Raw genomic sequence first — 22029 nt, 5'->3', positions numbered from 1 at the left:
GGCCTGGACCCAGTGTCAGGCGTGGCATTTGACACGCCCGTCACACCTGCCCACCTGCTCTCCCACACCCGAGCACACAGCAGCCATTACCTGGCCATTGCGCTGCCACGGGGACCGGTGCCGCTGTCGTGCCAGCTGAACGGGCAGCTCGAAGGCCCCCTGCCGTCCGTTTCACGGCTCTCCCTGCTAGCTCAGAGCCGGCCAGTGGCAGCACCAGCAGCCCCTGTTGGAGGGACCCCAGTACTGGTTGTAGGCCCTGTTCCTTCAGATGCTCAACCTCATTGCTCCCAGCTACCGCAAGCATCCCCCTGCCCCAGAACCCCTGCCGAGACCCCTCTGAGCTTCCCAGCTGCCCACTCCGCCCCCTCTGTGGAGACTGGCGCCAGGTCTCTGGGCATGTGCAGATGAGCACAATGAGTGTTGCGAGGGGAGATTGAGGGGAGGGAAGCAGACTGGGGAGGGGGAAGAAACACCACCACATTCCCCACCCCAGGGAGGCATCCCCAGCCCCGTTGCAACAAATGGGCTCCTCACAACTCAGCCGCTGCACAGTTCTGTCAGTTGCTCTTTCTCCGCAGGAAGCGGAAGAAATTTGTCCTCCAGTCCCTACCAGACATTCGGCACTGTAACAAAGGCTCAGTGTCCTTATGGGAAGGCAAGGCAGTGTGACCTAGTGGCTAGAGCACTGGGCTGCGACTCAGGGGACATAGATTCTAGGCTCGGATGGCCGCTGGCCTGCTGGGTGACCTTGGCAGGTCACGGTCCCTCTGTTCCCGTTTCCCCACCTGATACTGACCTCCCTCATGCAGCACTTTGAGATCTATTGAGGCAAGGCCCTATAAAAGAGCAAGGTATTATTATTATTATTATTATTATTATTTTATTAATAAAGCATTGATTGGGGGCTGGGTACTAGCTGCGATGGGTCTTACCCAGTGTGGCCAATCCTCCACTCCTAGCAGAAAATTCTGCAAAGCGTCGAGCTGCTGCAAGGCTCCATGTTATTTGGTCAACATTTTGACTTTCACAGACAAATGGGGAGTCAGGAGGTGGGCTGGGGCGAGAGGGGGAACTGATGGGTGCAGTGTTGTAGCCATGTCGATCCCAGGATGTTAAAGAGACAAGGGGGTGAGGTCATATATTTTATTGGACAAACTTCTCCTGGTGAGAGAGACAAGCTTTGGTGGTACATGGATATTAGGAAAAACTTTTTCACCTGGAGGGTGGTGAAGCACTGGACTGGGTTACCTAGGGAGGTGGTGGAATCTCCTTCCTTAGAGGTTTTTAAGACCAGGCTTGACAAAGCCCTGGCTGGGATGATTTAGTTGGGGATTGGTCCTGCTTTGAGCAGGGGGTTGGACTAGATGACCTCCTGAGGTCCCTTCCAACCCTGAGATTCTATGATTCTTCTTCAGGTCTGGGGGGATTGATGACGTCTGTGAAATTTTTACCTATTTTTTTTAATGGCTGTGGATTCATTGAAATTGATGAAAGTGGATCAAAATTTCAACCTCCAAAAAAAGGGGGGGGGGGAATGAACAAAAAAAAAAGGTGCAATATTTTCCAGCCTCTGTTTTGCAACCAGATCTGTTTCCGAGCATGGGGCTTGGAGGGGGCCTCTCTTAATGTTCTAACCAACCTTCCTTCCCACTCCCCACAGAAGACCCACTAGGCAGCCTTGTGCACCATGTATGGGAGCGTATTTATTTATTGACTCGAGTGCTTTCGTACAGAAGAACAGATATACAGAGATGATAGATGTTTGTGCTTCAACACTTTTCAAACACTTAGATTCCAGTAAGTTTCTAGGTAAACAAGTTCCAAGACAAGATGCTTTTAAAATGTTTCCTTTTTGATCAATTATTTGTTTATATAAATAACTGTAACAGAAGAAAGCAGTAAATGTCCAACAGACAAGATCCTGAATCAGGTACAACGCTAATTTAAAAAAAAAATTCAAAAGGAGGGGACGGGGCAAGGAATAAGTAACAAATATCAGTGCAAATGTTTACAGACTTTGCCCTTATCTAGTGTTATGGGCCAGGAACAGGGGCGATGACAAGGGAAAAGTTGAAACACCTATGAAACCGAGAGGTCTATTTGGGAAGGGCAGGGTGGGAGGAGGGAGGGGAGTTCAATTCCTTGTTGGGGGGGGAAAGGACCCCTAAACTATCGCAGTGCAGAGGTAGTGGGAGAAAGGAAGAGGAAATAACTTAAAGAAAAGTAACAAGGTCTAGTTTAACCACTATACGCCAAGCTTGTAAGAACAACACGAGACACCGTAACTAATATACACACAGTCCGCTGGGAGAGAGGGATGCGGGGAGGCCGGGGTGGGAGAGTTTGGGCAATTACCACAGTCATGAACATTTTACTACTGGACGACAACAGCAGAAACGAACGGTGGAGGCGCTACTAGGGTCACTGCGGAAGGGAATCTCAAGAGGAAACCGAGGCGGTGACGGCCTCGAGCTTTTTTTTTTTTTAACTTAAGTTCAATGCGGAGATATAAACGGCCTTGGTTTCATTCATTTTTTTGCAAGCAAAGAGAGATTTTTTTTGACCGTACACATTAAAAAAAAATATGTCCCTATATATATATATATATTTCCTTTAAGGAATATGCCAAACTGAGGCTGGGTAGGAAAAGGGTTGAACCATTTGAGAAAGGATGCGGATGGGCTGCAGTATAGTATTGCAAGGGATGTCTGGGCACCCTGCAGGTTCTGGCTCTGCCCTCTAGGGGGCATTATTTTGTGGTGAAAGATCGTGCTAAAATGTCCCTTCTTTCTGCCCGCAAAATAGCTCTAGGATTGCAATTTAAAACGGGGGGAGGCTAGTTTCTGGCCACAACCGCCTAATCACTGAACGGAGCTCGGCCGTTTCCCCCCAGCTCTGCCCCCGACTCGCCCGCAATTAGCGCAGTGCACTGTTTGGCTTTTACCCCTGCCTCTGAAACATCAAGCATTGGCCACCTTCCGAGTCCGGCTACCAGACTAGATAGCCCAACGAGCTGATTGGGAAGTGCACATCGTACCCCCGCCTCCCAGACAAAGTCCTGACTGGCTGTTCTCAGAAGCCCCACCGACACATGCAAAGCCAGAGGTCACCCCTCCAGCAGCAATCGGATTGAGCTGTCCAGGTGTGCTCACCTGAACCTTGCTCGGGGAGAGGGGAGGGCTGCTCAACATCTGTCAGCAGAGGATGCCTCAGAAGATTTGGGGACTGGTTTGCCGGAATCATGGGTAATCCCCAATTTAACATATTCCTTCATGAAACACAAAATAACTACACCTTTAAGAATCACATACACCCCCTTCTCTCCCCCCCCCCAAAAAAAAACTGGAAAAAACCCCCCAATGACAGCAGTAACGGAAAGAACTCTACCACGTCCCTATTCAAGCAAATCCCTACATGGAGCAGTTGTGTTTGCATCTGGGTTAGGTACAAGATCACATAGCTGTAAATAATTCATGTGCATCCATCCAGCCTGGAAAAACACGTGGAAAATTCTTCTCTAGCGATGCATGAATGGGTTATTTGAAAATGCGTTTGGGCTGGGGGTTTGGGATACATACATAGAGAATAAATATTTTTGCTTTTCGGGTTGTTGTTTTTTTTTAACACAATGCATTTTGTGTCTGCTTCCCTGCCCCCCACCCCACTCCCCAACACAAAGACTTTTGCTTAAAATGAGGGGCAAGTGGTGTGGGGGGTGGACAGGTTTCTAGAAACAAGAACAGGGAGAAAGCTCTGGGTTGGGGATGGGAGATGGAGCCAGAGGTCAGCAAAGTAAGGTTTAGCGGGACAGCCAATGGGAGGACTGCCATAAGCCAGGGAGGTGGAGTCGTCGTCGTTTCGTTTGCTTTGTTTTGTTTTAACTGCTGGTTTCTTCATCTGTTTTATTCAGTTTCTTCAGCGTGTCCAGCAGTTTCTGCGGGGTGAGGATGTGAGTGGACCCTGTGGGAGGCAGAGGGAAGGACGGGAAGATCGTTAGCGCTCTGAAGGGTCAGTTCGGCAGCGGTCGTGCTGCGGTCCAGCCTGTGCACCCCATCTAAGAAAGGGCCGGGGCGGCCCTACTCCCCCACATAGTGACAGCCGAGGCAGCACATGTGGTTGGCCAGAGGCAAAGTTAAGGTCGGTGTTTCGGGTGCTTGAGAGGGAATGAACTTCCCCTGGGAGGGCTTTGGTATGGCCAGGCTGAGCATGGTGGGGTGCGCCCTCGCAGCTGAGCGTCTGTCCACACCTCGTTCGGCTGCTGGAGAAAGAGGCGTGCGGCTTGGTGGCAGAGCCCCCCTCGCTCCCGTAAGGGTGGCCCCAACTGCTCATGTCTATAGCAGGGCTAGGGGGACGACAGGGCCTGGCGGGCGTTCGCTAACACAGCCGGACTGCTCCGGGTGTAGAGCGCGCATCATGCGCGCTACTGCTCTGGAAGCGAGGGGCAGCGAGAGAGAGAGCAGGCATTGTGTGCGAGCAGCATGTGTGCCCCCCGCCCCACCCAGAGGGCATCCCCCTGCCACTGAACCTGCCCTCCCTCCCCAACGATGGTCACTGCCTTGGCCAGGCGAGCGGAGGCCAACTCTGATACCTGAGGCCTTACCTTGCATAGACAGCCCGGTACGTTATTGGAAATGCTTGCAAAAATGGAAGCCTATGGCATTAAGAGTGTTTGTATTGCAGAAAACAATAAAGGAAAGAAAAAGAAATATATGGAGGCCTTGCAGCAAGAGAACTAGGTGCAGCAACAGAATGAGGCATGGAACGTGTGGTGGGGACACGGACTGCGCGTCAACAGAACGGCGTTGAGTGCATGGAGCGGCCAGGGTGGTGTGTGGCGCATGAGGACTGCACATGCAGCGGTGGCCTTCGGGGAAAGACACTACCGCCACCACGGCCGCCGCCATCTCGGGCGGGAGAAGAGAACCAAATGGAAAGTCATCAGCACTTGAAAATGTGCCTCTCTTGAAAGATGGAGAAGAGGCGCGGAGGAGAAAGGGAGGGAGGTCACCGGAAGCTAGACTTATACAGGCAGGCCGAGGAACCTCCAGCCCCGGGCTGTGTCTGCATCCCTACATAAGGGAGGAAATCAAGGTGTGTCGGTGGGGCTGGTTCCTTTTGCCAGCAGCGAACGGCACCCTTGGGTAAAGAGGCTGCCGGAGGTGCCAGGCACTCACTGGATGCAGCGACAGGAGATGCTGGAACAGGCCAGAGAAGAGAAGGAGCAGGGAACGGGAATGGGGAGCCCTCGCAAGTTGCCCTCTGAAACTAGGAGCTGGTCACTGCAACAGGAACCTCTCCTGACTCTCCCTCACCCATTCAGCGTCCACACAGCTCAGTCCCTGGCCATGCCAGTCACCAGGCTAAGACATGGTATGGCCAAGCAGACAGCCGCAGCATCAACATCCCTCCCCCCCCTCCCCACATGTGCGCAAGGTTACGCGGGGGCGATGCACAACACCCCCCCCCCGGTTCCGCCCCCCTGGTCAGGTTGCAGAGTCGCATGACGCTCTAATCTACTGCTCCACTCCCCGGGGGCAGTGACGGGGATCCTAGCGCCGCGCTTTCACAAACAGGGCTTGCCAGCCTGCGTCGTCGGGGGCCAGATCCTGGTTTCACTGCCGCTGATTTTACACCCAGGTAACTCCACTGAGGTCAATTATTCCCCCGTCACCCTGCTGTACAGGAAACCAGAAACAGGCCCCTGATCGCTCCCACCTCAGAGTATTTATACAGGGAACCCAACCCAGCCCAGTGCAATGACTCCCGGCCCCTGCCTAAGGCACAGACAAACCCACTCCGGCTCAGCGTACATTGCCTCCTGGGGCTGTGGGTTGGACTGCCGTGTAGTAACCATCTTCATGCAGCTCCTGTTCTTTATAATGTCCTTTCCTTGAAATAAGGGAACGCTGGCATGCACCCCGGGGACTCTCCCGACTGCGCGCCTTACCCAACTACGTCTGGTGGTTCCCATCATATAAGAACTAGGGGTCACCAAATGAAATTGATGGGCAGCAGGTTTAAAACAAATAAAAGGAAGTTCTTCACACAGCGCAATCAACTTGTGGAACTCCTTGCCTGAGGCGGTTGGGAAGACTAGGCCTATAACAGGATTTAAAAGAGAACTGGATAAATTCATGGAGGTTAAGTCCATTAATGGCTATTAGCCAGGATGGGTAAGGAATGGGGTCCCTAGCCTCTGTTTGTCAGAGATGGAGACGGATGGCAGGAGAGAGATCACTTATGTTCTTATGTGGTTTTGTGATGCGCACCAGGGAGTAGGAGGCGCCTCATCCGACTCGTTTCATTGGAGGAGTTAAGCCACGTTACTACCCCCCTCTACTCTGGCTCACGTCAGCGGTGGGCAAACGAGGGTGCACAGTGTATCCAAAACACTTGGGTGATGCAGAGGGCTGCATCCAGATTTGGGCTCACGGGTCCCCACGCTTGGCTGCTCTCCAGAATGCTCTCACTGCAGGGTGGAGAGAGGGGACAGGGGCGTGGCGATTTGGTTCATCCTCATCCGCACCAGGTTTGCCCCACAGACACGGCCCCTCGTCTCAAGCCTCAGCGATAGAGCACCGCGAGTTTCTCTTGCATAAGGCAAGAAAGCAGGGGATGGGGGAGAAAGAAGGTCCTGTCACTCTGTCGCTTTAGCCCTGCTCCCTGCAATATGGACAGCAGCTCGTATACCGCGGGGGGGGGGGGGGAGAGCCTGGGCAAATCCCAGCCGCCCCCTCCCCCCAGCAGATCTGCTCTATTTCCTTCTGGGGTACATGGCATTAGGGAGCCCCCTGGCCTCTCCCCCGCAGACTCCTTCCCATATTGCTTGTAAAGCACCGGAGATAAAGCCATCACTGGAAGGAAGCCGCCCGTCAGGATTGACTTGTTTTTCACACCTGAGTCTGCCAACCCTGTGCTCAGCAGGCCGAGCTGCTCTCTTGGAGAAAGCGAAACATGACTGGCAAGATGCTGGAGCGCTTCCTGATGAGAGCAGCCCTCCCGTTACTGGAATTGGCACCTTCATCACATCGATCCCAAGAAAATGGTCTGCTACAAAAAAAGTCCTAGGGGCCTGAAGAACCCATCGGTCCCTGTATGTGATAACACAGCATTGCCATCCCAAAGCATTCAGAAATCATGAGTCAGGCGGCAAACATTATGAGATTTTACACAGTCATAAGCTTTCTGGGTTCCTTTTAGTTGCCTTCCAGTTTCTGAGGCCTTAGGGGCTTGTGTTTTCAAGCTTTTCTCTGAAACCAGGCTGGCTAGAAACTTACTTTAAAAGACAAAGATGAAATACGAGAGTCTCGTTTAATCACATGACTCCTGGAGCTGGGGCTTTAAGTAAAACAGCAAATACTGTGAAAGTTGGCAGCACTGTTAAAATAGGCGGCGCTTTTATACAGCTTTTCATCTGGAGAGCTCAAGCCATTTCACAAAGGAAGGTAAATATCACTGACTCACATCCCTAAGGGTAGTTAGGTGCCTACACTGACGTCAATGGGAGTTAGGCTCCTAAATACAATTCAGGATCTGGGCCTAAGTGACTCCTGAAGCATTTGGGAAGAAATGCTGCTACATGTGAGAGCTTTTCTCTCTTCTCTTCTGTCCCTGCCTTGCAGCGGTGAAATCAATGGGGGGCAGGTGCCTAAACCCCCTGAAGGCTCGGGGCCATTATCCCCATTTTACAGCTGAGAAAACTGCAGCATAGAGAGGGGCAGGATGATCTGCTCAAGGTCTTACCACTACTGTGGCAGACTCAGGACCAGAATTTAGATTTCCTGACTCACAGGCCTGTGGTCTAACTGCAAGGCTGTGTAGTCTAGTGGTTCTCAACCGGTCCGGCCTACTGCTCCCCGTTCCGGGAGTCTGAGTTGTCTTGCAAACCCCCAAGTTTCACCTCATTTAAAAACAACTTGCTTACAAAAATCAGACATAAAAATACACGTGTCCCCCAGCGCACTGTTACTGAACCATTGCTGACTGTCTCATTTTTACCATGTAATTATAAAACAAATCAATCGGAATATAAATACTGTACTTACATCTCAGTGTATAGCACACAGAGCAGTATAAACAAGTCAGTGTCTGTATGAAATTTTAGTTTGTTCTGACTTCGCTAGTGCTTGTCACGTCGCCTGTTATAAAACTAGGCAAATCTCTAGATAAGTTGATGGATAGTGAGATAAGTTGCCCTGGAAGAGCTCTGAGTACCCCCAGGGGTACACGTACCCCGGGCTGAGAACCAGTCTAGCAGTTAGACCATGGCACTGGGAGTCAGGTGTTACGGTCCAAGTGACGAGGCGCGCAACAAGGAGATACCGTGCCTATGCGTTTTATTACTCCTGTCCGTGCTGAGTGGCAATCTGCACTGCGCTGGGTAAATCCCAAAGTCCTATCCCAGCCTGCCTTATAAAAACTTGGGCTGGGGTCTCTGGGAGCAACCTCTTCCGTAGTTGTTCTAAAATCCTGGTCAGGAATCTGGATGGGGATGTTCAGTACCACAAATGACCCGGGTTCTAGCCATGACCAGGGCTGGTGCAAGGATGTTTCGCACCCTAGGCGAAACTTCCAGCTTGCGCCCTCCCCCGTCCCCGAGCCCCTGCCCTGAGGCGCCCCCCCTCCCGCAGCAGCTTCCCCACTCCGCCCTGAGGCGCCCCCCTGTGGCAGCTCCCCACGTCTCACCCTCCGCCACCCCAAGCTGATTGGCGCCGCAAGCCTGAGAGGCGGGAGAAGTGAAGCAGCCACGGTGTGCTCGGGGAGGAGGTGGGGCAGGGAGTGCCTCTGTGTGCCACACACACCCCCTTACTTGCTGCAGGCTGCCCTCCCCGCGCCCCCCCTGCCCCAGCTCCCTCTGCCTAAATGCCGGTGGCGACCGGGGTGGCCGAAGATCCGGCCGCTGTGGTCACTGCCGAAGAAAATGCCGCCCCCCAAATCCTAGCACCCTAGGTCGCCTAAATGATTGCACCGGCCCTGACCATGACTCTGCCAATGGCGCTCTGCATGGACGTAATGGTCCTGCGCTTCCTGGGCACCACACTATACGAAGGACGGGGCCACCCACCCCCTGAAAGAAATAAACTATCTGTGGCACCAACCCCTGTGCTACCTGCCAGCAATCTGCATGCCACCAGCATCGATGCTAAACTCCCACTAGGGTACTTAAGATCGGCTGGAAGAACCTCCTCGCTTTTAACAATGCTTTTGCTGTTTGCATCCTGTAAAAGCGGAGCTCAAGCCCCCAGAGCACTGTTCGAGCAGCGGGTCCTGAACAGTGCAGCACAGACATTTTGGCACTACCGAGCACGTCTCTTCCCCATCTCTTGACTGACTGCAGACCGGATGGGGCATGCGTGTGTGATAAGCAGGGACCCCTGAGTCAGGCTGGCAGCTCGAGTGCATGCCGGGTGAGCAGCCCCGGGAGGCAGACGAGATGTCGTTGCTATGGATGCTTTTCAACGCAAATGTATTTAGAGTCATGCTGTGCATTTGTGCAGCAAACGTGCCTCCTCAAATGCTTTGGCCTGGTAAACTTTGCAGGGGGCGGAGTTGATGCTTAAATCTGAACCAAAAGACTTTGCACTGAAGGAATATTAGCCTGGATGCCAACATATGGTCTGGTAAAGCCAATTAAGCCAATTCTCTCCCTTGCACCAGAATGACACTTGCACCCAACCTCTGGCCATGGACAGTGGCCCTTTAATACAGTGGCTGCTTGGCTTCAAGTTGGGACAGTGCCTGAAAGGACTTGTGAGCTCTGTAGGCCACAGCTCTGGGTTCAGATGGTGAGAGTGGCCCGCAAGCGGATCCACTTTAAACAAAACTACAGGGGAGCCCTTGGGCTCCTGGCCGCCTTGCTAAGCACACTGACAATCCCTAGCAGGTACTGGATGGGGCGACAGACATGGAGGGCAGGCAGTGCTGGCAATGGCAGAGGCGCGTTGCCTCTGCCCTGCAGCTCAGAGGGGCAGCGCAGTGACACGAGCGTTTGGCTGATGGGAGCCGACAGGAGGACCTCGCTGGCAAGAGGCAGGAATAATTAGCATCCAGCCACATCTGCATCAGCCACCTGATCCTTCACCGGCTGCTTCCAATAAACCGAGGCACTTGGAGCATTTCCGGGAGTGGGGAGACAATGTCACATCCCCTTTAGAAAACAGGTCAGCGCCATCTGGTGCTGCTCTACTCACATGCACGGAGGGTCCTTTAAGATTCTTTCCCCTACTACTTTCATTCTTTCCTCATCTATTACTCCTGGGGGAAATCTGCACCACTGCGCATGCGCAGAATTCATGTCTCCCACAGATTTCGTTGCTTCCCTGCAGAAAAATGACTTTCTGACAGGGAAGCAACGAGAAGCCACAAGAGCAGTCCTGTGACCCTCCCCAGCGGTATGTTTTGGGTGCCTAGGGCAGCTGGCAGAGAGGTAAATCACTGTGGGGTAGGGGGTGGGACTGAGGAGACCCGGCTGGTGGCTCCTACCCTGTGCTGGACTCAGCTGCTAGTCCTGGCTGGGCTGGGGAGGACAGGACTTCTTCTTGCCCTGCACAGCATCCAGGGCTAGCTCAGACTCACCCCCAGATTTCTCCCAAGATTGCAGGAAGCTCTGAAAACTCCCCCCCCACACACACACCCAACACTTCTCAGCTGCAGGGGGAGGGATCACTGTACATGGAGCTGCTCCCCCATCCGCACAACCCCTGTGCATCCAGACCCCCCCATCATACCCAGACCCTCCTGCTGAGCCCCACTTCCCCTGCACCTGAACCACCCCAGCGAGTCACCCAGATCCCCACCCCACTAAGCCCCAACCAGCTGCACCTGGATCCCCACCCCACTGAACCCGCATCCAGACCCCCCTGCCAAGCTCTGTCCCCCCCAGACACCCCCCACTGAACTCCAACCACCTTCACCTGGACCCCCTGCAGAGTCCCATTACCGTTGCACCCAGAACCCCCCAACAAACCCCTGTGCATCCAGATCCCCCCCCCCCCGATCCAGATCCTAGCACTAGCGGATTGAAATAGTCCCTGATGGAGAAAGCTGCATGCAATAGGCTATGGCACCACCTCAACTTTCCCCTGTGGAGGGGATGGGAGAAAGACGGGGACAGTCACCTGATGTACGGCAGTGATTATTATCCAGCAGTCATGTCACGCTGTTGTTGAATGCTACAAGGAGTCTATGTGGCCCCTGCCACCCGGAAACCATGGTTTGTCCTAACACCCGATCTGCTATACATGTCCTCCCTGGAGCCAACGTAGGGGACATTGCTCAGCCCATGCTCCACATCCATGCATGTGCCGTCTAGGCCTAACTCAGACTGGGAATCCATGCACACGCACTGACGGTCTGCGAAACACGCGTCCACCTCATGCCCTTTCCCCACCCAGCTGTAAGCGTCTCTCCAGTCAAGTGAAGGCCAGCGAACCATTGCCACCTGCATCTCTATGACTACGGAATGGGTAATTAATGGCATGAGGATGCCGGCAAGTTCTGGCCCAAAAGAGATTCATGGTATAGGGTTAATGGAGGCGGCGCTGGACACATTGTCAAATCGGTAGTAAGAACTGCAAGCATTTTCTCATCAAAGAACCAAAAAAACAAACGGAAAAATAAAAAGAGTAGAAATAATAATAACTAAAGAAAAAAGAGTGACGGAAGAATCAAAGAAAACCCTTCCGAGTGGAAGAGTTTCTTTTCTTTAATAAGCTGCTTTTACTTTGTTTCTTTGGCTCTCACTCCATTGTTGGAGCCTGATCCTCAAAAGATACCCTAGTGGAGTCCCTGAAGTCGGGGTGCCTCAGGTCCATGAGAAATTTGGTGGGAGTAAGAATGTGAGTAGAACCTGTGAGAGAACAGAGGCGGGCTGACTTCTTGAACAGAAATAAATTAAAGGAACATGCCAACTTAGGCCTAATATTCATAATACACAGCAGGTGAGGATGGGTGAAAAAGCCAGTGAGAGACACAGAGAAAGATGGGGATAAATGTATGATTGGGTGAGCAACCCTGCGTGCATTTACACATGAGCTCAGCGGCTGGTCTTATGCGGTCACCACTGGGCCTCCAAGGTGTGTTGTATGAAGACAACAGCAACAGTCGATCGGCTGTTTCCTCCCCCAGCCCTCGCCTCAGGTTTCTGCTGAGCTGCTGGGCTTCTAAAAAGCACATTAGGACCAAGGCCAAATCCAGGGCGACTGAAGTCAATGGGAGTCTTTCCATTGACTCCAGTGGACGCTGGGCCAGGTCATACGACAGAAACCTTGAAGGAATCGAATGGACTAGACCTTAGTCAGAACCCTGCTTAGCAAGGAGGCCCGGAGGTAAACTGCTGCCATCCAGGAAGGGTTTGAGACACTCAGCATCGTTGGGGGACATTAAACACACATGCAACGATCACAGAGTCGCAGACCAGAGAGCACGTTAGCGGGAGATATTACACTGCCGTGAGAATGTTGACGTTAACCAAGACACAGAACGGCACGGAGAGGTGGCTGACCAGGCTGCGGGGGTTAGAGGAGGGGATCAGGGGATTGAGGAGTGCATGTTCCAATGGAGAAAATCCAGTGAGCAGATGAGGGACCGGTTAGGGGATCCACGAGGGGTGCCACTGGCCTAAGCTTTGTATGTGTCAAGCTGAGCAGTGATGTGTTAAGGACACATAGTGCTAACCCAGCAGGGGTGAATTTCATACTCAGGAATGTGGGGGTCTGAAAGCACTCACCAGAACCAGGCGCAGAGTCTCCCATTCCCCTCAGACCAGACCCACACCTGCTCCTGCTACTCCAGATCTGCCCCCACCCAAAGCACAGGCAGACACAGAGCACCCACGGCTGCACTTCAGTCTTGGCCTGCAGCAAGGAAAGGGCCAGTCTCTCCCTGTCAGCATCATGCATTAGCCAGTCCTTCTCCCCTGGAGTGTTCGTGGCCCCTCACTCCTCTGCCACCAGCTGGATCTTGGCTCTACCCCTGGGACATAAACACATTCTGGGCTGCCCCGTTGGCAGCACCTCCAAGCATTTACCCTGGAGAAGATTTGTGGAGATGCTCACATTTTCTGACCAATAAAAACCATCGTGGTGTGACAAGAATTAATCTAATCTCATGCTTCAGGGCCAAAACAGACCACTTCATGGGGTCAGGAAGGAAACTCCCCTTTCCTCCCACCCAACCACCCCCCTTGTGTAGCACTGAAAAATTGGCTGCACAAGAGAGGTCACCTTCCCCTGAAGCATCAAGTATTGGCCGCTACCAGAGCCAGGACGCCAGACTCAAAGGGTCAGTGGTCTGTAGGGGCAAACCCTATGTTCTCAGGGCGGGAAATTAGCTTTCCACATTGGTCCTTCCCACACGGTCATCTGGAGACTGGATTTCGTCTGCTTGCCTCTGGCACAGAGAGGAATGGCACTGAGAGAGAGGGTGAGACACAGAAGCATGGGATGGAGCCAGAGAGTGCGATGGAGCAGTGCATGGCGCTGCCCAGGCCGCCCGCGGCACTCACCTATTAGCACCTCCCACTTCCCGCTGGCTTGCGTCACCTCATAGGCACAGCGCATCTCGCTCAGGCTCACGCCCCCCAGGATGAAGATGATGAGGCGAGGGCCAGCCCTGTACTCACCAGGGGCCTTGTTCTTGTGCCAGTGTCCATAGCGGGCACTAGAGAGAGAAGAGAGGGAGATGAAACACAGCATACAGTCTCTGCACTCAGATGGCTTTGAAATCACTAGGCACAGTGCCAATCAACTCCTATGTCTGCTCATTGCTATGGAAGAGTGAAGGCCTCTGGGATGAATTCCTCTGGGCGGTACTGGGTGAGAGATGTGGGCTAGTGTCCGAGCACAGGGCCGGGAGTCAGGACTCCTGGGTTCTGCTCCCAGCTCTAGTGTCCGAGCACAGGGCCGGGAGTCAGGACTCCTGGGTTCTGTTCCCAGCTCTAGTGTCCGAGCACAGGGCCGGGAGTCAGGACTCCTGGGTTCTGTTCCCAGCTCTAGTGTCCGAGCACAGAGCCGAGAGTCAGGACTCCTGGGTTCTGTTCCCAGCTCTAGTGTCCGAGCACAGGGCCGGGAGTCAGGACTCCTGGGTTCTGTTCCCAGCTCTAGTGTCCGAGCACAGGGCTGGGAGTCAGGACTCCTGGGTTCTGCTCCCTCTGCAGTCTTGAATAAGTGCCAGTACCTATGGGGAAAATGAAGCAGGGACCTCCATACTGAAGCAGAGAGGTTAACAACACTGCCTGCCCTCCTGGGGCTGCTGAGAGGGTTAATCAGTTTTTATTAAAAGTGCTAAATATTATTAGAACACAGGCAGCAATAATACTGCTGCTATACCACTTTGCATGCAGAGATCTTAAATGTTTGTCAATTCGCAGTAAGCTACCCCTCTGTTACAGATGGGGAAACTGAGGCACAGAGCAGTTTCCATCGCTGGGTATTCCAGTTTAGGAAAGGTTCAGGATTTGAATTCAAGCCATGGACTAGCCTTGATGCAGGACAGTGGGTGAGGTGCGACAGCAGATCTAGGGGATGGTTGGGGTTCAGAACTGGACCAGCGGGGGCTGCTGTTGGACTGGAGCGAAGTATACCTCACACCCGCATGCCTACCCTGTGCCTTGCTCTGGGCACTTTGAACAGCTCCTCACGCCCATGGAGTCAGAAGGGAAACAACGCCAAAGAAACAAAAGCAGAGTCCCTGTGAGTTGCTGGTGCTGGGGTGATTGTGGGTTTCTCCACCTGCTAAATACACCTGTACTTTTGTAGCCAGTTCCCGACCCCCCTCCTCTCACCCGTTTATAACAAACAGGGTCGATCTGGCTCCAGACTGCAGCTTCCCTCACCCATCTCAGTGCAGCCACACCTGCCTTGCTGCCTAATCACGTACATAGCAGTGCATGCTGTGAAAACCTGAGCAATTATCCCATAGCGCCTTAGTGGGCGAGAGAGTGCCTGGGGGACCATTGGGCAATGCATTCTGGGATGTTGTGACAGCCTGAAATGTCACCTGGGGGCGGAAAAAAACCTCACAAGTATCTGACTCCAGTTAACCAATCCCCTCAGAGCCTGCTGGGAGTGGGCAGGGCCTGGGCCTATATAAGCCAGACCCAGCTCATGCCTGGGGTGAGAAGTGCCAAGGGAAAGCAGCTGCAGGAGCAGGGAGCTCCCTGAGGGAAAGGTACTGGCCAGGCAATGGCTTGGTGGCAGGTGTCCTCTCCCCTGGAGAGCCGGGAGGAAGTCGTTTAACCTGTTCCCCAGGCACAGCTGCTGACCCTATTGACACAGCAGACTGAAGAAGGTAATGAGTGAGTTACAGGCCCTGCGGAAGGGGGGCTGCGTTGCTGGCTGAGGACTGAGCACACTGTGTGTGGAGCAAGCCAGGTTTGGTGCAGACCGTGGCAGGAGTGGCTCACAAGGTATCGTAGGAAGATAAGTTGTGCTTAAGGCTCTGTGTGGGGACTCAGCAGACCTGCGTTCAGCTCCTGGCCCTGCCGCATGCTGTCTGTGTGATGTTGGGCATGTCATTTATCCACCCTGTGCCTCAGTTCTACAAGGGGGCTGCTGCTGGCGTGTGGGGAGGATACAATCCGTCACGGCATGGGAGGCTCAGACACTAAGGTGATGAGAGCGGAGATGTCTCATGTAGACGGGGCCTAACTGAGCTCCTCTGTTCCCTACAAAGTCCTGAAACCGAGCGAAGCCCAGCGGGGCAAGGCTGGCATTAGCTCAAAGCTGCACCTCCTCCCAGAAAGGACCTGGGGCCTCTCTCCACAGGGCTCTACCTACCTGACTGCAGTGGTGCTGAAGGAGGCCGAGGAGCGGGTGGAGATATAGGGGTAGTGCTTGGTGTCCAGTTTGTCCTCAATAGTGTCCTGGGAAGAGAAGAGCCTGGCGTCAGTATGGAGCAGGCAAGCCAATATGATGCCATCTGGATCAGAGCTCCAATTCCTCTTATCAGGCAGCTTCCTGGACCCAGCTGTGAAGGTCACTTCAAGGGGTGGACCCTTCCCACTGGATCCTTGGCAGAATTCCTCAAGAACTGTCCCATTGACGGGGGAGGGGGAGAAAGCCCAACTATCCCTGAGCTATAGAAGAGTCTGGGTAACTCAATCCTACCCACTTGAGGCCCCATCCAGCCTGGCACGTCTATGATTCTGTCATTTCCCTGCTGCTTCCTTAGCCAGCCAACCCAATGAGCGAGTCACTCTCCTTGCAGCCGTAGCTACTGAATGCCTAGGCCAAGCCCGAACCTAAGCCACGTGCCACGCTAACCCGTTCTGCAATGAAATCCCTAGGACCGTCACTTAAACAGTGGCTAATAATAAAAGGTAATAATTGGAGATATACCAATCTCCTAGAGCTGGAAGGGACCTTGAAAGGTCATCGAGTCCAGCCCCCTGCCTTTACTAGCAGGACCAGATCCCTAAGTGGCCCCCTCAAGGATTGAGCTCACAACTCTGGGTTTAGCAGGCCAATGCTCAAACCACTGAGCTAGGCCTCCCCCTGAAAAATTGACGAGTCACCCCGCACATTCCTGGCGCCACTGTCCCACCTCACTGAGCAATGGGGGACGAACAGGAGCCAGCCAGCTGGTTGGCTCCTGAATGGGAGCTTTGTCCCTCCTGGTTCACAGCCACCTCCTGTCACCCACCGGGTCTTAAAGCCTGACAGGGCAATTATTGTGCACAGCTCCCCAGCATGACCTGCTGGGAACCCCGCTGTGCCATGCGCCCTGAATGAGTCATTGTCATCTGCTCTGATGACTTACTCTTTATACACCCTCCCCCCCAATACTGGTGCAGGGCTGAGCCAAGGGTCCCAGAGCTCTGATTAGGGCCTCATTATTGCCTTCAGCAAGGACCACTGATGTAAAACTCGGGGGGGGGGGGGGAGGACATGGCTGATGTGGGAGCTAGATGGAGGAGTCACTCAGTGAGGGATGAAACCAAAGTTAGGGACGTAGGCATCTGCTCTGTCTCCTCTCTGCCAGGTTTGGGGCTGATTCATAGCACTTCCCAAGGGTTCATTAGGTTGATTATTTGGCATTCAAAGGTAATGGTGGGTTGATTTTTCTGATCTCCGTAGATCTGTATGCACAAGATTCCTCTGTGCACCAGAGAGAAGTGTAAAACTCGGGCATGGGAAGTTATGGCATAACCTGAGTGGGGTGGGGGAAATTTCTTCTGAACCCTAAGTACTAGTGTTTAATGCTCTTTAACCAGCCTGAAGATCCCATGAACACACAGGGGAGGCATTGGTCGAAGATCTGGCTCTTTGTCGAGGATCCGTTTGCCCTAATAGAGATGGGGCCTAGCTGCAGAGTTTGAATCCCGGATTTTGCTCTGAGCTCCAGCTCCCTCCTTTAGACCTTGTCAATAGTTTAAAACCTTGTCGTGTTTGATGCAGGCTCTGTCAGAGGGGACCCACCCATTTCCCCAAGGACACAGCTGTGTTCCTCTCCAGGGCTGTCTTTTGCCACTAGGTGGCACCGCAGGCAAGGGTCCTTCCTAAATTGCATCGCAGCGAAATGAACACCTGTCCCGCACTGAACAGCTTGGGCCCAGTTCACCTGCCAAGGTTGCACCATTGAGATGGGGGAGTAGGTGTATTATTACAGCCATTGCCCTTGGAAGGTGAGATCGGAAAACGTCTTTGTTCAAACCCAGTGCTGCTCTCTGCACCAGGCAGGATCAGAAACTCTGATCTGTTCCTTGGGGGAACTGAGTAAATGTATTTCCTTCCCCCTCCCCACTTCACCCTGCTCCAGCACGGCACCACCCTTGCCATGTGAAACCAGAGCCCAGGGACGCAGAGTGACCAGCTCACAGAGGCCAGAGCTTGGGGGCAGGATTTCAGACGTGTGGTGCACCCAGAGCTCCGCCTCGCTCTGTACATCTCAGTAAATGCAATTTTAAATGGCACAGACGGTCATCTCGCCAGATTGGCGTGTATCGTGTGCGCTCTCTGCAGCTGTCCTGCTTGCTGAACTGAGGGATGCAGCCCACACAGGCCAGGTTGTGAAGGACCATGTGGTCCTGGAAGCAGGTGAATTTCTTTATCAATTTGTTTTGGTGTCCTGTTCAGGGGCCCCAGGCATGGACCCGACCCTATTGGGCTATACAAACACAGAACAAAAACAGTCCCCGCCCCAAAGACCTTGCAACTGAAGCACTGCGTTCCAGGTTCTTGCTGCAGTCACAGGGAAGATCTCCACTAGCAACACTCCTCCCTTCCCTCCACCTCACTGTCCCTACGCTCCTCACTGATTTACCTCCATGATGTCCTTCACAACTGGGGTCCATCGCGAGAGCTGGTAGGTCTGCTCACTGATCCGCTCCTTCCGCTCCGGCTTGCTCCTGCGACGCAAGGTAGACTGGACACAAATGACACATGCAGAGAGTCCTTTAAAAGGAAGGCTCGGTTCTGGAGCCTAGAGGACCCTCCAGTTCCCCACTAGACGTACTCCTGGTGCCAGTCCCTTCCTCCAGCACTGCGCTGAGGCAGTCTGCACTCCTCTGCCTGGGCCATGCCTGCCCTGGGCCAGTCTCACCACCATGTGCAAGGGAGGTCCAGCCATGCTGGAGCCGCAGCCTCTGACCCAGAGATGAGAGTATTAGCTGGTCCCAGACTCACTAATTCTCCCTTGTTACAGAAGTGCGTTCACTCCCTCCTCCCCAGCTTCTGTAGGGATCAGCCCGCACCAGCCATTTTGGATTTAATTACAATCCCAAAGCTAATAAGAATTCCGCTGTCACTTTAGTGGCCTCCTCTGCTGGTGTCTACCACTAATAGCTAACCCTAATCCAGGCTGGTTAGTGGGATGGTGATAACAGACCCCACAGCTTGTGACCAGTTGAGAAGCAGAGCCAGTCACGGTCTGGCACTGCTGGAGGAACAATACGCCTATAGCTGGAGGTCTCTTGGCCAGTCAAGCCATGCCTGGGCGGGACTGACGCCCAGTGGAGCACACAGGGACTCGGAGTTCTGGTTCAGCAGGGGGCGACTGGGCGCTTACGTCTGTGATGATGGGCACGCCGAGGTGGGCCATGTTGGTGATGATCTCGCTGTCCTCCGGTGGGATCTGAGCGTGCTGGATCAGTTTGTTCAGGTTTTCCTCGGTGATCCCTAGGAATGCAAACGGGGAACAGCTTCCCAAACTGAAACACTTCTCCTGGCCTAGGGTCAGGGGTCACCACCCATCAAGCATCAGCAGGAAGCCTCAATCATGAGGCTCCCCCTCAACACACGAAAGCTGCTGTTGCTCCAATCCCATCTTCCCTCCCGCTTTCACTCCACCACTTCCCTCCCTCAGAGCTGCTCTCTGCCCTAAAGACATGCAGTTCTGTGCACTGGTTCTGCATCTCCTACAACAGGGGGTCTCAACCTTTTCCTTTCTGAGGCCCCTCCAACGTGCTATAAAAACTCCATGGCTCAGCCGTGCCACCACCACTGGTTTTCTGCTCATAAAAGCCAGGGCCGGCATTAGCAGGTAGCAAGCAGCGCAATTGGCTGGAGCCCCAGGCCACAGGGGTTCCCGCGAAGCTACATTGCTCAGGCTTCGGCTTCAGCCCCAGGTGGCGGGGCTCAGGGCCCTGGGCTTCAGCTTTTTCCCCGGGCCCCGGTGAGTGCTGGCCCTGCTGGGCGGTCCCCAGGAAACCTGCTTGCGGCCTGCTAGGAAGCCCCGGACCCCTGGTTGAGAACCTCTGTCCTACAGCGTAGCGCCAGCTCAGGAAGCTAGGTGGTCTGGGGGGAGTCCTGGGTTATTCCCAGCTGTGCCACTGAATTGCGAGGTGACTTTGTGTAAATCACTTCGCCTCGCCATGCCGCAGTTTCCTCCATCTGTAAAATGAGGAGGAGGAGGAGGATGGCAGCAGCCTCTTGGGAAGGCTGCATGGTGCTGGAACAGTTTCCCAGAGCTGGGAGGCCAGAAGGGGAAGTGCTGATCAGTGCTAGGGCATTATTCGAAGAGGTGAGCAGTCTGAGTCACTAATAATCGGTGCAGTTGATGTCCTAGGCACAGGCTACAGATGTCTGTGGGCGGCGGGTGTCAGTCAGCGTGCCCCGTGCATGACTTACCCATGCAGTAGACGAGCTGGCAAGTAGCTCCAATTCTTTGTCTGACAGGGGGTCTGAGCCCTTCCCAGCAGTCTGCAGTGGCCTGTTCTCCTGGGCTCCACGTCTGAAGAGCTCTGTCCCCACGGCTTTCCTTCTGTCCCCCCCCCCCCCCCACTGCAGCTTATCGCCTTCCTCTAGGCTTTCCTCCCTCCCCTGGTCTTTCTCCATTTGCCTGTGCCCAGAGGAGTGTTCCCCCGCCCCCCCCCCCCCCCCCCCCGGCAGTTTCTCCCCCCTACCGTTCTTCAGGAATATGTAGAGCAGGATGATGCGGATCTTGTCGTAGGTGCTGACGTTCGCATCCAGCAGGATTGGGACAATGGCCCTCATGGGGTCCTTGATCTTCTCCCCTTCGGCATCAGTGCCCATCGCCAGGTCCTGCAGAGAACGTACACGCTCGTTATCTCTTACCCCTGGAGTCCTTCCCAGGGCCAGGCTGCAAGCCACCGCGGGGAGCCTCTGGGCTAGCTTCAGAGGGGCCTGAGGAAGCCGGTCTCTGACTCTCTTAGGCCGACTTACACCCAGTTACCGGTGTGCAAGGAGCAGAGCCGGGCTCTGAGCGCCTCACTGCCTACATTAAAGGGAGAAGCTAAAGCGTGTTTTAGCCTTTTTCCTTGTGGAGGGCCCTGAAACTGAAACCGATCTAGACGATGCAGGTGGATCGCTACGGTGGGAGGAAGCGAGCAGCCAGCTCTGCTTCTGCAGCAGGAGGCTAAGCAGGTGGTGGGAGAAAGCTAAATCTCCACCCCAACCAAGTGAGGCTGTCGCTCTTCCAAGGAGCGGGTGGTTCAGACGTCAGCCCCAGGCTTACCTGACAGAGGGTTTGGACTGTGGCAGGACGGCGACACACCTGGGCTGGTGACGGATGAAACCCCCCTACCCTTCTGGGTAGGTCATGGAGACAGGAACACTCTGCCCAGAACAGGCCCCTTCTCTACAGCACCGGGGTCTAGGCCTGAGGATTTCCCCAATAGAGGGGAGAGTCCCCAGAGACCCTGCCCCGTTACTGGGTGTGCTAAGGAGAGGGACTAGTTTAAAGCCAGACACAGGACCCATTTGCACCTGCTTCTAGAGAGAGTCTCTCTTCCCACCCGGCACAGCCTGAAACTGAGCATCAAGCATGCCAAGACCAGGCAGCACGGCACTAAAGCCAAGCCGAGGCTCCCCAAGAACAGCCCTGGGAGCTCTGGGGAGATGAGTGCCCTGGTGAAGGAGCGATTCTCCCCTGGGGTCTGCAGGATCTTAGGGCTCCAAGGCTGCGTTTGAGCTGGCAGTGACTGCATGGGAAGAGGAGCACGTGGTGCCAGAGGGAGTGTGAAGAAAGGAGGACAGAGGAGACCAGGACCTGTTCAACGCGGCAGAGCTTATCCACGGTGCCTTGGTAGTGCTTCATGCAGTCCTCAGCCAGGTGCAGGTGAGTCGAGTACTAAGGAGACACAAGAGGAACAGACCCGGGCCTAGCAGTGGCAGCAGCAGTAGGTTCCCCAGAGCTTAAAACTGGCTCAGCGAAGCAAAACCGCAGCTGTTGAGACACTGGACTGATCTATACCTGCGGAGGAGCTGGCCCCGTATTGAGTATGTGTGACTAGGCTTCAAGAGCATCCCCCTGCCCTACCACGCCCGCTCCTCAGGCTCCCTCTCCATGCTCTCAAGCACCGGGCACTGTGTAGAAAATGGGCTCTGCGGAAAATATCCATTTCCAGCTGAGACCCTAGCGACGTCCTTGTTGACGTACGCTGTGATGTGCTGAACCGCACCATGGCTGGAAGAACAAGTCTGGGATTTCCAGCGTCTCTCAGATATTTTTTGCTAAAGCAAACACGGTGGTTCCTCTTCTTCCTCCTTCCCAGCCCCCTCATCACCTTTTTCCAGGAGAATGAACGACCCTGGACAGGTTGTAGACTAAGACATGGATGGGAGACCTGGG

The 22029-nt window shown here is 54.1% G+C and overlaps 1 protein-coding gene across 2 annotated transcripts in view; it reads right to left on the bottom strand.

Moving 5' to 3' along the window:
- Positions 1–1692: 1692 nt before the first annotated feature.
- The window catches only part of STXBP1 (syntaxin binding protein 1), a 60882-nt gene continuing 40545 nt past the window's right edge, over positions 1693–22029 (bottom strand). The window contains exons 13-20 of one of the 2 annotated variants that reach the window (XM_044992583.1): positions 21448–21528; positions 20342–20480; positions 19006–19115; positions 18262–18363; positions 15777–15862; positions 13505–13659; positions 11723–11848; positions 1693–3960 (exon numbers count right to left, since the gene is read on the bottom strand). In XM_044992583.1, coding sequence (XP_044848518.1) covers positions 11739–11848; positions 13505–13659; positions 15777–15862; positions 18262–18363; positions 19006–19115; positions 20342–20480; positions 21448–21528 — 783 coding nt within the window. In that variant the 3' untranslated portion in view covers positions 1693–3960; positions 11723–11738. The remainder of the gene's footprint in view (positions 3961–11722; positions 11849–13504; positions 13660–15776; positions 15863–18261; positions 18364–19005; positions 19116–20341; positions 20481–21447; positions 21529–22029) is intronic. The other variant, XM_044992584.1, reaches the window with a different exon arrangement.

This window comes from Mauremys mutica, chromosome 18 (assembly GCF_020497125.1).
Source record: "Mauremys mutica isolate MM-2020 ecotype Southern chromosome 18, ASM2049712v1, whole genome shotgun sequence".
NCBI classification, from domain to species: domain Eukaryota; kingdom Metazoa; phylum Chordata; order Testudines; family Geoemydidae; genus Mauremys; species Mauremys mutica.
Note: the sequence above shows the minus strand (reverse complement) of the source record. Positions and strands in the feature narration are given on the sequence as shown.